The 14124-nt window shown below is 33.4% G+C and overlaps 2 protein-coding genes across 3 annotated transcripts; one reads left to right on the top strand and one right to left on the bottom strand.

Moving 5' to 3' along the window:
- Positions 1-976: 976 nt before the first annotated feature.
- Positions 977-8267, bottom strand: Smp_045420 (adiponectin receptor, putative; the record flags this gene model as incomplete). Its single annotated transcript, XM_018790807.1, has 6 exons — positions 977-1159; positions 4191-4572; positions 5444-5624; positions 5673-5889; positions 8081-8175; positions 8207-8267. The coding sequence occupies 6 exons, from the start codon at positions 8265-8267 to the stop codon at positions 977-979; spliced, it is 1119 nt and encodes a 372-aa protein (XP_018646042.1).
- Positions 8268-9329: 1062 nt separating this feature from the next.
- Smp_045430.1 (glycosyltransferase-related) lies at positions 9330-13657 on the top strand (the record flags this gene model as incomplete). Of its 2 annotated transcripts, XM_018790806.1 has the most annotated exons (6): positions 9371-9373; positions 9408-9516; positions 9545-9681; positions 9714-9836; positions 11236-11295; positions 13358-13531. In XM_018790806.1, 6 exons carry the CDS (start codon positions 9371-9373, stop codon positions 13529-13531), a joined length of 606 nt encoding a protein of 201 aa, XP_018646041.1. The 2 variants fall into 2 exon arrangements, with proteins under 2 accessions (XP_018646040.1, XP_018646041.1); XM_018790805.1 differs by lacking the exon at positions 11236-11295 and having other exon boundaries at positions 9330-9373; positions 13358-13657.
- Positions 13658-14124: the final 467 nt, after the last annotated feature.

Raw genomic sequence — 14124 nt, 5'->3', positions numbered from 1 at the left:
ATTAACTAGGAGAAAAAAAGTGAACACATAAATACAAAAAATAGATTATAAAACGCGCAAAATAATACGAGGTTCCATGCAATATGAGTGACGTAAACTGAAAGAAGACTGAGCAATTTATACATATTTATCGTTAGTAAATAGTAAATAACATGACTTGTGGAAATTGCTTAACGAATAGAATCAATCATACAAAAGCTTATCGTAGTTCCTTGCTGTAGAACAAAAAAACGTTCTATGAATTAATTGTTAGTAAAAATAGTTGTGGTAGTTGAATGCACATCTTTTTTTCTTGAATTTACATTAAAGTACTGATATACAAAAAAAACTAGTATCCTGAGTACAATAAGCACAGATATATTAATTTATCACTAAAGAACTAAATCCCCCCCCCCCCCAAAAAAAACGACCAAGTTAAAATAGGTTTTTTAGAAAAAAGCGAAAACAAAACTCATAATTCCAAAATCTGAAGTTATAAAATCAGAAATGAAGAAAACCAACTGATCCAGGCAGAGATTGTTCTGTTTTATTTTACATCTCTATATGTCATAGAAAAATAAAACAGGTTAATGATAATTAGACATTTTTGTTAGTTAATGAAGTACCTTAATTAATTCACTAATGGTCATTTGTAATATACGTATGCATATCACAATAGTTTGTTCAGACACAAAGCAACTAATAGTAACAATAAGAAAAAATATGAAATAACAAATGTTTGAAGATAATTTCGATCAAATTGAGCATTGGGTAGATTGTTATAAATTATTATTTATGAATTATTTATTTTCCGAAGAAGTGGCTTACACTAAGTCACGAAACGTCAGAAAATCTAATTTTTCTACTCATTGGAATATTACAAATATATTATTTAAGTATTTGAAGAGTTTTTTTCCCTCGACATTGCCTTTTTATACCATTCGACTGATATGTATTAGCTTTTGTTAAGCTTCGACCTTGACGTGTATTCTTTTACTCAAGGGTTATTAATAATGTGCAATATATATGAGGGTATACTGAAAATTTCCTTGGTAAGAATCTCATCTGATGGACGACAATCACCTTCTGATAATCTATAGGTAGAAAGTTGAACTACTCCATGATAGTGAACAAACGCTGCAGCAATGACGAATACATGAAAAATTTGATGACTTTGAAACTGGTAAACAAGAAATAACAAAACAAATTATTGAATATTTTAATTTTAAAAATACACTTGAACAGTAATTGTCGAATGATTATCAAAAGCCTATAAATAAAAAGCGGACGTTGTCATTGGTACAAACACAAGTATGAGTCTAACTGTCACAATGATTCCCACTAAAATAATCTCAAATTTTTTATTAATCTTATCGTCTTGTAGTGCCTTAGTGTTGACTTTCGGACTAATGTACATGTGTACTAGACTTTACCTTGATTACGACTGATCGACATAAACAAAAAAACATTATTTCAACGATTTAAGTAGTTTAAGAAGTTAAACAAATTTAAAACGAGCTCCAAATGTATATTACACATGCCAACTTTAAAATGGGGTAATGAAAAGCATCCGAAACCTTTTTAGTTGTTAGTGAACGTTAACAAATCTTATGTGTTATACATAATAACCATATAATAAACTCACATTATTAAAATGAATACTACGAAATAATCTTAGTTTTCTGTTGGCTACAGTCACCCCATAATAATCAATTTATTCAATATTGTTACGATACAATAAAGCATTAAAAGCATGGAAAAGTGAAATATACTTCTTTTACACTACATTTATCTATGTTTGGTAATCAAAGGATATTTTAATAATGATAATTAAAGGCTATTCAATGCTCTAGCTAAATACATTCCCATAATCGACCGCTTTGCCATATAATATATACCGAAGTTTTTAGCATTAGTTGAAGTTGTAGGAATTAAAGTTTTCCTACTGGTAGAGAACCAATACGGACGGTAGCAGTGAATTTATCAGGAGCAATGTATTAACAACAGCCACGCAAATGAAATGTTTTAAAGCTTGATAACCAGTTAATTCATTGAAAAATAATAATAAGACCTAGAGAAGCACCTATCCCACGGAAACTAGCAATTTGAACACAGTTATTCAAAGTTACGCTGATCGTCCTCAGTCCTGAAAGTCATGTAGGTGGGTCGTTCCTGTACTTGGTTTTAGGCACTAACGTCAGTTCTCAGAGAAAATTACTTGTGAAATATACGAAAGTCTCCGAAGAACCACTTAAAATTAATAGTTTTTTTTATTTAAAGTACCTGGTGTGAATAAACTGAGACTCTGTGGACAAATGAAATCCCAAATCGGCACAACTTTTTGTTAACAGTAGTAATATACATCATCCGATTGCTGGTTTGAATTTATCTTACTCAAACGTTGCTTATTTGAATTTAATGGAACTTCATCTCTACATGAATTTTACATATTTTATACTTCTATCCGTCAAGTTATTTGTTTATCTTATTGTGTTGTGATTATTAATATCACATATTTTCATGTTATTCGTATTAACTATATAATCGACTCAGACTACTTATGAGTATATCATATTGGTGTGTTAGAAGTATCATATATTCTTATCATTTATGTCCAGTGAATGAATTAACATGAAATTTCTTGAAAAGTATAGATCGAAATTGTGTTTTATGGTTTGTTATTCGTCTTTATCCTATTTTAATGAATCTTCACTTCTTAGTGATCATAAACTGGAAAATCTTGCGTTTTATATTCTGATTTTGTACACATTAACATATTAACGGCATACAAAATTGGTTAATAATAATGATAAACGTAGGATATTCAGAAAATTAAGAAACTGTGATAATGGACATATCCTGTGACTGAATGGTTAAAGTATCATATTAACAATCGAATCCAAGTGTTTTAAGATGAATATTTTGAGGAAGCTCCCAATATAATGCACTGAAGCTAATTAAGCGACATGAAACTGTTGGCAACAGACCTGAATGATATACTAGTCACTATCTACGGGTTAATTTCAGAGAACTCGATTTTTTGAAATTTTCTACACACCATTAACTGTATCTTGAAACGCAACTTTGTCTAAACAACCACTTTACGTGTTTATCGGTCACATAAAAATCCTAGTTCATTGTTGAAAATGATATATTCCCACATACAACTTACGAGTAAGAAATTCGATCTTAATTTTGCATTTCGATTCAAAGTGATTCTCGATTAGTTAACCTCAACTGTTTATCGTGAATCCTATTCAATAACTTTCAGTGTATCTAGTTATATGATTTTCAATGCGTTCTCCCTGTATTGAATAATTCATTATAATTTGTATTCATTGATGATAGCAAAGTTAATAGAACTCTAATGAATAATCATTGAGTTGATATATAACTAAATCAGCTTGAAGGTAACATTTTTGGTCTCGTCTAATAAATCTACTTAACAAGATTCGTCTTTTAGAGTAGCTCGGGAGGGGGAGGCTAGAGGCGAGCATTACTGTCGTACATAGAGTACCATAATTGTCGTTATGGTCATCGCCACATATCCCACTCGGTTTGAAACACAGGAAAAAAAGAATTAACTACCATTTACTGAGCAACAGATAATTACATACGATTTTTCAAAAAAATCCTCTTATGTTTTTACAGTGATTACATATTATTTTCCAATTAATGTCAAGCAACTCGTTATCTACATTGAAGCCTTATCTAGTCCTATGAACAGTTTCTTTTCACGCTAATATATATTATTTACAGAATAAGCGATCATTCTTGTTAATGATTTGAGCAACATTCAATTTTATTTATAAATATCTTTAAAAAAAACTACTGTACTTAACAAACAAAAAATGAATACAATTGTAACTGTGTAGTTCCGAAAATGAGATTGATGAGAAGTGGTATTTTCGCTTAACAACTTGATGATATTTCACTTTTTAAATGATCAATTCTTTACACAAGCATACATACTATACTGAGCACGGTAAATTAAGTTTCAATTGACAATAGTCATAGAAACGGAAGGGTACACCCGGGGAAAAAATTAGCCTCAGATACTGAAAAACCTGGATATTGTACACAAAAACAGTAACTTCTCAGATCGACTATACTTATTTCTCTACTTGCTATAGGTTATATTGCGTAACAAACTAGTTGTATTAAAAATTATTTGGTTTAATGTAGAAAAAAACTAATGAGACTTAACTAACCCACAAATCAAAATGTCCGCGGAAACATCGTTCAGGTACACGTGCAGCATAAATGGAAGCACCAGAGATATAAAGTACACCCATCAAAACAAGCCAACCAAATGAAAGATGATGAACTGATTGCCAAAATCCATTTAAAATGATACAGTGTACAGATGGGATTACACCTGAAAGACCAAGAGCTATAAAAACTCCCGCTCTTAAAGGTCGATAAGGAGGAGTAGCGAATTTCGATGACATTGAAATAATAATCGCAGCAGTGCCCAAAACTCCAATTAAAGCCATGTAAAACACTTTAGCCCAAAATATACAGTAAAATGAGTAGTATAAATAAGGCATAAAGGAGCCTATTGTTAAGACAGCTATTCCAGTATAATCCAGCCTATAAACAAAATGGTAACATACACAATTGATTAGTACTATAAGTTACTTTGATCAAATCAAATCTTTATCGCTTGGTAATGCAATACACTTGAAGTAAACTTATTTTTTAATAAATATTTATAGAAAATTTTACACATAAAAACATCATTCGGAAATATTTCTGAAATTTTAATAGCATGCGGAATGTATATAGGTACTTTCACTAATTTCTTTGAAAGGGATTTATATAATTCATTTCTTTGATAGTCTGCACCTGCTAGTTACGACATGGGATGTACTGATGTGCAAAGATGGAAATGTTTGTCTTCGGTTTATGTATACAAATACATGATGCTTTTCAGATGGACTGTTTAGTATACGAGGTTTGATTAAATTTTATTTACTAGAATATAAGATATGAAAACAGGCTTATATATTGAGATTTTAAATTTAAGTATGAACTTTATATTTCGGTATTTTATTTTCTTTAAACTTGTATTAACCGACAGTTTTACACTATTACAACCGTCGTTATTATGCAACTTGGTAACCAACTGCAATCTTATTCACTCAAATTTGAGTCACATTTAATATGAATGCTAGTGATACTACCTAGTTGTTTAAAGTAAAGGACGTCCAACTTGGTTCCAGTCTGTAACCTAATACACGACAGCCAAGTGCATTGACTGTTAAGCGATTACTTCAGTAAACTCTTATAAACTATTACTTTTAATACATGACACTATGATCTGGAGACTACTTATTTACAAAATATCTCAATTGACAAGTTATTAAGTAATAGATTTCTACTGAGTAATCAGGTTAAGTAATAATAATAAAGGCACTGTTTATCAATATATACGTATATATAAACATTTCATTCTCATTACTTGTTCATAATTTTTGCCACATGCTCAGAGTGACAAGATATTGTATGAAAAAGACAGGAGAACCCTAGACAGCACACTGCTCCAACAATGAATAGTGAGTAAACAAGTTTATCCTGCCATTGTAATAAGCTGCTTGACTGAGAAAGTACAAAGACTAATATGACGGCAAAGCTGAAACAACCTAATTGTATGAAAAGAGTGACGGTTAAGTTTAATATAATAAACAAACCTATAAGATGTGTCCATATATTACCAGTTTCAGTATGAATACGAAATATCGACTTTAAACAAGCCCATACATTATTTAACTGAGGTCGATGACCATGTAGCAACATATCGTTATCTTTCAACCATGCAGGTAATCTATGAAAGTTCACCACTTCCCATCCACTCATCCATAAATGACGTGCAACTTCTTCAGCTCTATTTGCCATAGCTTGCACCTTCTACAAAAAATCGGATGACAGTTACATCAATTAAATCATTTTGCAGTATAAATGGTAAATTTTTGTAATAAGTCAAAGAATATAAGACTACGTTTAATTTGCTATTTCAGGAAACAAACGAATAAAATAAGAGAGAATCTTGTTGTTTCAACGTAAATCAATAACTTTACACAAAAATTATGGGAAACATTCAATTTCAGTAGCATATATCGCTCCTAACTGGTCGGCGGCTTATGTTTCATTGGGAGTAACAGGCGTAAGTAAGTAAGCAACACAGCTCCTAAAGCTTAAAGCTGATGAAAATCCTTGAAATAGAATGAACTGATTTCGCTTTTCAAATCTCGCTGTGTTCGTTTTTGCTATGTTTGAAGAGATTACGAGATCAACCTAAATTAGCAAACGGAATGAAGGGTCAGCAATACAACGGCAAGACAAGCTAACTATTCCAATGCGTCCCAGCCCCACTAACTAGAGGGAGAAGTCTAGGTTCAGATGAGGGAAAATATGATCAACAACAAGCACACAACTCAAGCGTATATATATATATATATATATATATATATATATATATATACAGTACAAAAATGTTCTTGGGAAACGTCACGAAATAGCATATCAAAAGAGGGAGCGAAGCAATGACATAAAGGACCTATCAAGTGGGAAATACAGTAAGGTGTAAATGGGCGCTTTGGCACGAAGATGAGAAATTTAAATTTCCAGGATAAAATTACAAAAATATGACGTTCACCAAGTGATTCTTGGGGATTTAGAATCCCCAACAGTTTTGTCTAGGCAAAATAACATTAGGTATTTGAATCATAGTGAAATAGTTGAGGTCAATTTTTTATTGAAAAAACAAATGGTCTTTACTGCTATTTAATTGAAGAGTAACAATTCTCACCAAAGTGAAATCAGGAGTGACACTATCAGAGGAAATGAAATACGAGATTGAAACGTAGCACTTTCAAGATGTGTGTTGCTTTATTCATATTGATTCAAAATGAATGGAATATTTCTGAAGCCCAGTAAATTCTGTGTATAGGAAAGATAAGTACTACTTATATACGGCTTCGTTATTGAGTAGGACAAATTTATGTGCTTTGCTATTTAATGCATTTTGTCTCCTTTTATTTTAATATCATGTAAATTTATGTCCACCTTTCAAACACAGCAATGACTGTTTTTTTACGTCAGACAAAATCGAACTAATGTAAACAAAAGACACCTATTATTAACATATGCTAGTTTTCATTATATTTCAGTTTTCTCTGTTGAATCATATCTTTAAATGTGTAATTATATACACGTTCTGATCATATTTTGTCACATTATTACTTGCCTCAGTCTGAAATTAACACAATGACATGCCAATAATTGCTTCAATAGTCTCATGAAAATAAATAACCATGCGAATTCCTTCATTTTTAAGCATTGTTAACCAAATGAGGATTTTTCCAAATGAATAAATTTAGCGAACGTGAGAAAGCACTAAAAAGACCTAACGTGCACCTTGAATCGGAAAGTTCGGACAGAGAAATTACGCTAACTTAGAATTAAGGGTTGTATTAACTTAGTAAAAATCTCAAGTCTTACTTTAAAATCTCTCGACATGAAAAAAAGGATTTTGGCAAACTGTTGGTATTTGTTTTGAGGTTATAACTAACATCAACGATCTAGGAATATTTCAAGAAATCAAGTACAATGAAGTAGTCAGAACAGGTAAGTCTGGTCATGACGATATGTATGCAAAGGTCTGTAGTTCACGTTAAATTACCTTCAAAAGATCGATATTTAGTTGCTTGTTTGGAAAAGCGCTAAAGACAAGATAAACTAGATTAGAAATATCTCAAGTAGCAATTAAGAGGGAACTAGTTTATTCCCTTTCCCTCATATATAAAACAACTTTTTGATATTCCACTATTATTGCTGAATTACTATAGCATATGGCTTGGTTGGAAATTTGGAATATGTGCCAACACGCAATCAATGTTAGATTCCTGTACCAGAAACACAGTAGACGGTCGACAATTAAGTCTGGTACTATGAAATTATCAGCTAGGATAAATATCAGTTAACTAACGCCAATGATTAAAAGGTATTAAGGTTTTGGCACACATACAACTAGATTGTGCAAATAAACTACACTTCATACGAATATTTATTGATAGACCAGGTACACCAGAATACTAACCTCAATAAGCTGAGTATTATACAGATATTCTGAACAACCGAATGCTTCATCATGATAGTCTTCCGAATACTGGGCACTGACTTCGCCCCAGGAGCCTACATTCTCGTGAAAGGTTCAATCACATACCACCAGCAGGCGTTTTTGACAACTTTTCTGAAGTCAAACTGTCTGATTTTACAACTGTCATTACAATTCTTGTTCGTCCAACAAACTCTGTTGAAAGGCCGCCAAATGTCCCTGTGACCTAGGAAGCTACCCCATGTAGGTCATTCGGCCATTTTCAGTATCATAAATTTTGACATCCTCTGTGTTTTTTTACCAATTCACTGATCGAAACGTGTAAACCAAATATGTCTATTTTTTAATCGTAAAATGTAGACTTTATGGATAGTCTCTCTGTGTACTGTGAAGTGACCAAGCTTTAACTTACTTACGACTGTTACCCCTCGTCGAGGAGCATAGGCCGCTCACCAGCATTCTCCATCCAACTCTGTCCTGAGCCTTCCTTTCCAGTCTTTTCCGGTTGTTATTCATCCTTTTCATATCCGCTTCAATCTCCCGGCGTAATGTGTTCTTTGACCTTCCTCTTTTCCGCTTCCCTTCCGGATTCCAGGTTAGGGATTGCCTTGTAATGCACATTGGTGATTTCCTCAATGTATGTCCGATCCACTTCCAACGTCTTCCCCTAAATTCCTTTTCAGCTAGAAGCTGGTTTGTCCTCTCCCATAAAACGCTGTTGCTGTTAGTATCCGGCTAATGGATGTTGAGTATTTTGCGTAGACAACTGTTTATAAATACTTGTACCTTCCTGATGATGGTCGTAGTAGTTCTTCACGTTTCAGCTCCGTACAGTAGGACTGTCTTGACGTTCGTATTAAAGATTCTGACCTTGAAATTAGTTGACAGTTGTTTTGAGTTCCATATGTTCTTCAATTGTAGAAATGCTGCCCTTGTTTTGCCAATCCTCGCCTTTACATCTTCATCAGATCCTCCTTGTTCATCAACACCAGTATGTACACGTCGAAAATCAGCTCCTCCACTACATCGATTGTGTCAAACTGTGTTCATAAACTTGTGTACTCTCTACCTCTGGAAGAGGTGAAAGCATTCACACACCTGGGGAGCATCATTGATGAACTGCCACTAGAGGCGGAAGCCCTTTAAGCGGAAGCTTCTTGTATTTCATCCAGAACTATTTTGAACCATTTAACTATTATCTTTGTAAGCAATTTAAAGCGCTAAAAGTTAAATAAGAAGGTCATCAGCTGCAAGCGTATTTAGCTATGAGAAATGGTATATCATTTTGGCCGGTTAACTATCAGTACAGATTTTTTGGATAATACCAATTTTGTGGGTGACTGCGTATGTTTATTTCTATATCAAAGCCAAGTGTGATGATCCAGCGATGACTAGGGTTATGATTGTCTTAGGATCTGGTAATGTTTATTTCATACTTTATGTTAGGTGGACACACTGCTGAAATGCTCTCATATACTTCTGTATTGACTTGTAAATATCAGCCACGTTTATACGTTATCGCGGCGACTGACTCTATGAGTGAACAGAAGGTCTTGGATTTAGAGAACAAGTGTGATACTAAAGTTAGTTTCAGTTTTGTATAACAAATCTCTAGTTCAGCATAAAGCGCATACCAAGGGCTCGAGAAGTAAAACAGTCATATGCCAGTAGCATCTTCAGTACCTTAGTGTCTTGTCTATTTGCGTTCCCCATCGTCACCATTTTTAGGGCGAAATTGGTGAGTTACGGAAACTTTTATTAACATTTACACATAATGGTCAATATAGAATAATAGTTTAACAAAGCGCTAGAGCGAGATCCTTACTACTAGAGTAACTTATTCTTCGGCACAACTATTTGTTACCGGAAATGATCGAGAACATGTACTTTTCAATTTCCTAGGTCATTGATTTGCCATGAGTAGCTACAGTGCTTACCACGTTTAGCGTAAATTAATGTACTTTTGCCGAAAGGCACCTTTAATCATTGCTTAAAGTGTGGTGTTGTACTTAACGCCACATCTATTCACTTCATACCTCGCAAATTTACAGCTTTTTGTGGAATGTCTATCTTATAAACACCACTTATTAGTTGTTTCACCTTAGATATGATGGTGCTCAAAAAGTGACTTGACCGTGTTTCCAAATCAACACACAGAGACTTTGGGAAGACAAGTGTAAACACCCAATAAAAAGAGCCATTGATTTTGTATGAAGGATAAATGTTTGCAGGGACATCTAATTGCTACTTTATTCTAGGGTGTTTGTATAAGATTAAAAACAGTTTTTCGTGCTGCAAATGACTAAGAATACTGTCCAAGCGAATTCGTAAACTCCTTTGAAGTTTAGAGTTGACATAAATTGTTTAAAAGCTCGATGTGTGTAAACTGTTTCATCTCTTCTACTTTTGACATTTTTATTCCCCCTCATAAATTTTCAGTAAACAGATGTTTATCATCGTAATTTTGTTGACTGAATTCTTCAATATTAGTACTCCAGTCAACACTATGTGGAATCCTTTTTTTACTAGCTCAGTAAAGAAACTCCGCTATGTCTTTTGTAGTAGATTAAAAAAATTCGACTATCAAATGTTCCTTTAGCAATGTCTGACACTTAGTTTTCTACATTTTATTCGTTTAGTAAAAAGCACTATTATATCCGGTTAATTAAAAAAACGAAAATGAATAATGTAGTTGGATTTTTGATTGTGCTCAACAGGTCTCAGCCACCCTGCTCTCTTGTCTCACTATAATCGAGCAACGAATTAAAGATAGATGTGACTGATGGATGACAACCTATATATCAGATTTACAGGGAAGCCAAATTACCATGGGCAATCTAGTGTACATTCATCAATGAATAATGAGTAATCCGATTTACGATTTTGTAAACTGTTGATATCAGCTAATACGTACTGTCAGATATTACTCAATGTTATAAAATTTTGTTATCAGTTCTTTCGTACTATTCTGTCTTTTGTTCACTGATTCCGGTGTACGAAGACCTCTAGTATCGAATTTTTCAGCGTATATATCCTCTTCAAACTGGTACTTTCCGTTGTATATGTTTTTATTGTATATAAGACTATTATCAACTCATTTATGCACTCAACCCTAATACAATCCATATCTCACGTAGATTTTGTGTAATGGTCCTGGGACATGTATCCCCATATGCTTCGTGGCTATTTTACTTCACGTAAGACAAATATAATGATTTAATGTATTATCAGTTAATAATTATGACACGTCTTAATGAAAGTCATATTTCATGTCTCTGATTGTCGTATTACATCCAGTACTTGAGCTTACTTCCCATCCATGTACTTTGGGTTTTTATATTAAATCAAAAAAGTTTGACTATTACAAGTAACTTTAAATCACTTTAATGATTGTCTGTAACATACAATTGTTATTTCTTGGATCTCTACGTTATTATCCACTGTAATGATTTGTAGTGTTGATGATTACAGTAGATGGTTCTGAGTACCTTACAAAAATACCCGTATCACGCGGATCTGATCATCTTGATAACTAGTTTAAACAACCTTCATAGCTCTGTTATTAGTTTCCTCCAAATGTCTTGGTATGGCCGACGGTGAGAAGAGTCCGCTGTCTCTCTCAAAATACTCTCACATGGCCACGCGTATACAGCCACTACCAGTAAAGTCCTACTCACTGCCTTCTCGCGTCAGGGGTGTTGTTTACGAAATTGAGAGGATGAAAAGCTAATGTCCGGCGTTTTAACCTGGTTAGTCGATATGGAAGACCCACCTAGGAGAGTTGGGAAATCTTGATTCCAAACCAATGGTGCACATGAGCTCCATGGTCCTGAGAGAACAAGGGGTGTTTGAACCTATTGTTAGTCACTGGCTCCCATGGGACTGCATCTCCTGACGTTGTTCCACCGCCTTGTGGATTAGGCCTCTAGGTGAAAGGCTCAAGAAGTGGCCCCCTAAGAAGACTATGTGCTTCAGTTTGGGTACGTGAGCAATATTCCAGCCCTCACACAAATCGAATGACAAAATGTGGCGCATACATATTCGGTGCCCCCTTGTACTAATGTTTATGCGTTTAAATAAATGAGTAAACTGTCGCGGGTTTGGTTATTCAAAATAATGGAGCTTAATCAAGTGATATAACAGTCCCAGGCATTTGACAAGATGTTACTGTGTAAAACCTAATCATTCACGAGCAACAAACCCCTACTCTTTTGAAATAAGAAATATTTAGTTTCTACCAAGTTTTTCTCATAAAACCTAGTTAACTAGTACAGTGTTCTTGTTCGTGTGCATTCTAATTACTTTTGATGTTGGCATGTCATCCTTTAAACAAGGGATGTGGTCTTCAAGAGGAGGACATTATGCGCTCTTGTTTTCCTAATTTTTGCACTTTCACCCTACTGTGGAAAGTTTTAAAATCGGAACTTTACACTGAATTCATTATCGCCCATAAAATTTATGTTGTTAAAAATACTTAGTTAGGTTGCGCATGATGTCCGTCTTTTCTTCTTTTTTAATCAGAAAAGTTTCGCCCACATAGAAGGTTTACTTTTATAGGATTGTAAGTTTGAATAAGGAGATTTGGAGATGTTACTTTCATTTTTAGTTCTTAGCAATAAACTGTTCCTACGTGGAACCATTAACTAAAATCCAACTGGGAAGTCTGGATTTTCATACCTTATTAAAAGCCAAAATTGTTACTTGGTGGTATCCATCCGTCTAATTTTCACAGACTATATAAACTGAGTTATATTCTGAAAACTGATTTAGTGAATCCAGTCAAATAACCATACTGCAGTTCAGAACCCTTAGTCTGAAATTATATTTATTAAATAGGATAAGTGTTATTTACTTCCTAATTTTGCTAGGGTATTTGTCAAACAGATCTAGAAATGTAGTATCACGAAATACTTAATCACTTAAAATTGTATCATGCTAAAAGCACACAGAATAAGATTTTAAAAAGAAACTGGAAAATACAATGATACTATTTTGTGTTACTGTAGTCATTACTTCGTTCGTTTACTTTCTCCATCGATAACTTGGTGATTAGAGTGTCACTTGGTAGAGTAGCGACGTATTGACAGGCTTCTCATGAACTGTCATATCCACACTATTAAAGGAACCACTATAAACTCAGGGTTTCAAACATTTCAGTTTTTCCCACGTTTAAAACACTGATCGTTGAAGAAATTATTTAATTTGTTTTTGTGATTCTTTATATATTATTTGCTGCTTTTCTCTTTTTGTCATTAACAGATACTGAGAATTCATTCAACTCTTATAATTTTTGTTGAAAGTATTTGCCGTACCAAAACTTTATCATTATCTGGGAAAATTTTATATTATACTCGTTTAGTAGATGTAATTGTTCAGTGGCCAGAATTGAAGACAAAATATCCAAGATCAATTTACTTAGGACTTTTATCATAAACTACTGCATCCAATCATTCTTGTAATCTGACTTGTATCCAGAGGACTTACCTTTTTATATTTATATGTGTTTTTTTGTTCTATGTGATCATTTTTTGAGATTTGAAATACATTTTATATTTGGTTAAAATGATTATCACTGTTAGATCCAAAACGGGAAATCGTTGTACACCTGAAAATCAACTATTTTATTTCAGAAACGATAATTAAAGTTTCTACACGTCTTGCTATTAGTTCACGTCAAATAAAGTCCACCGTTCCAAGTATAAGAACGTTAGCAAATGAATAAAAATGCTTAATTAAACAAGATGATGACTCTTTTAAACGATGGGAGTAGATCTTAAAAACTGGTATTAAGTAAGTAAGTAAGTAATGTGACTGACAATAATTTGGAAACAGCTAATAGATTCACCAAAAAAGTTTGAACAACAGGGTTTTATTTCGAAACAATTGTCTAAAGTGTTGAAGCACGTAGAGAAAATAACGTCAAAGCTGTATAGTCTGGCTAAAATACATGAAAATGTCTTGGCTCTTTAACCTGTTTTGGATATGAGTAATTTCACCTATGATGCTACAGTTAAGCGGTTGTATGA

The sequence above is a fragment of the Schistosoma mansoni genome (genome assembly GCF_000237925.1).
Source record: "Schistosoma mansoni, WGS project CABG00000000 data, supercontig 0037, strain Puerto Rico, whole genome shotgun sequence".
Classification (NCBI taxonomy): Eukaryota; Metazoa; Platyhelminthes; class Trematoda; order Strigeidida; family Schistosomatidae; genus Schistosoma; species Schistosoma mansoni.
This window is presented reverse-complemented; position numbering and strand designations above follow the sequence as displayed.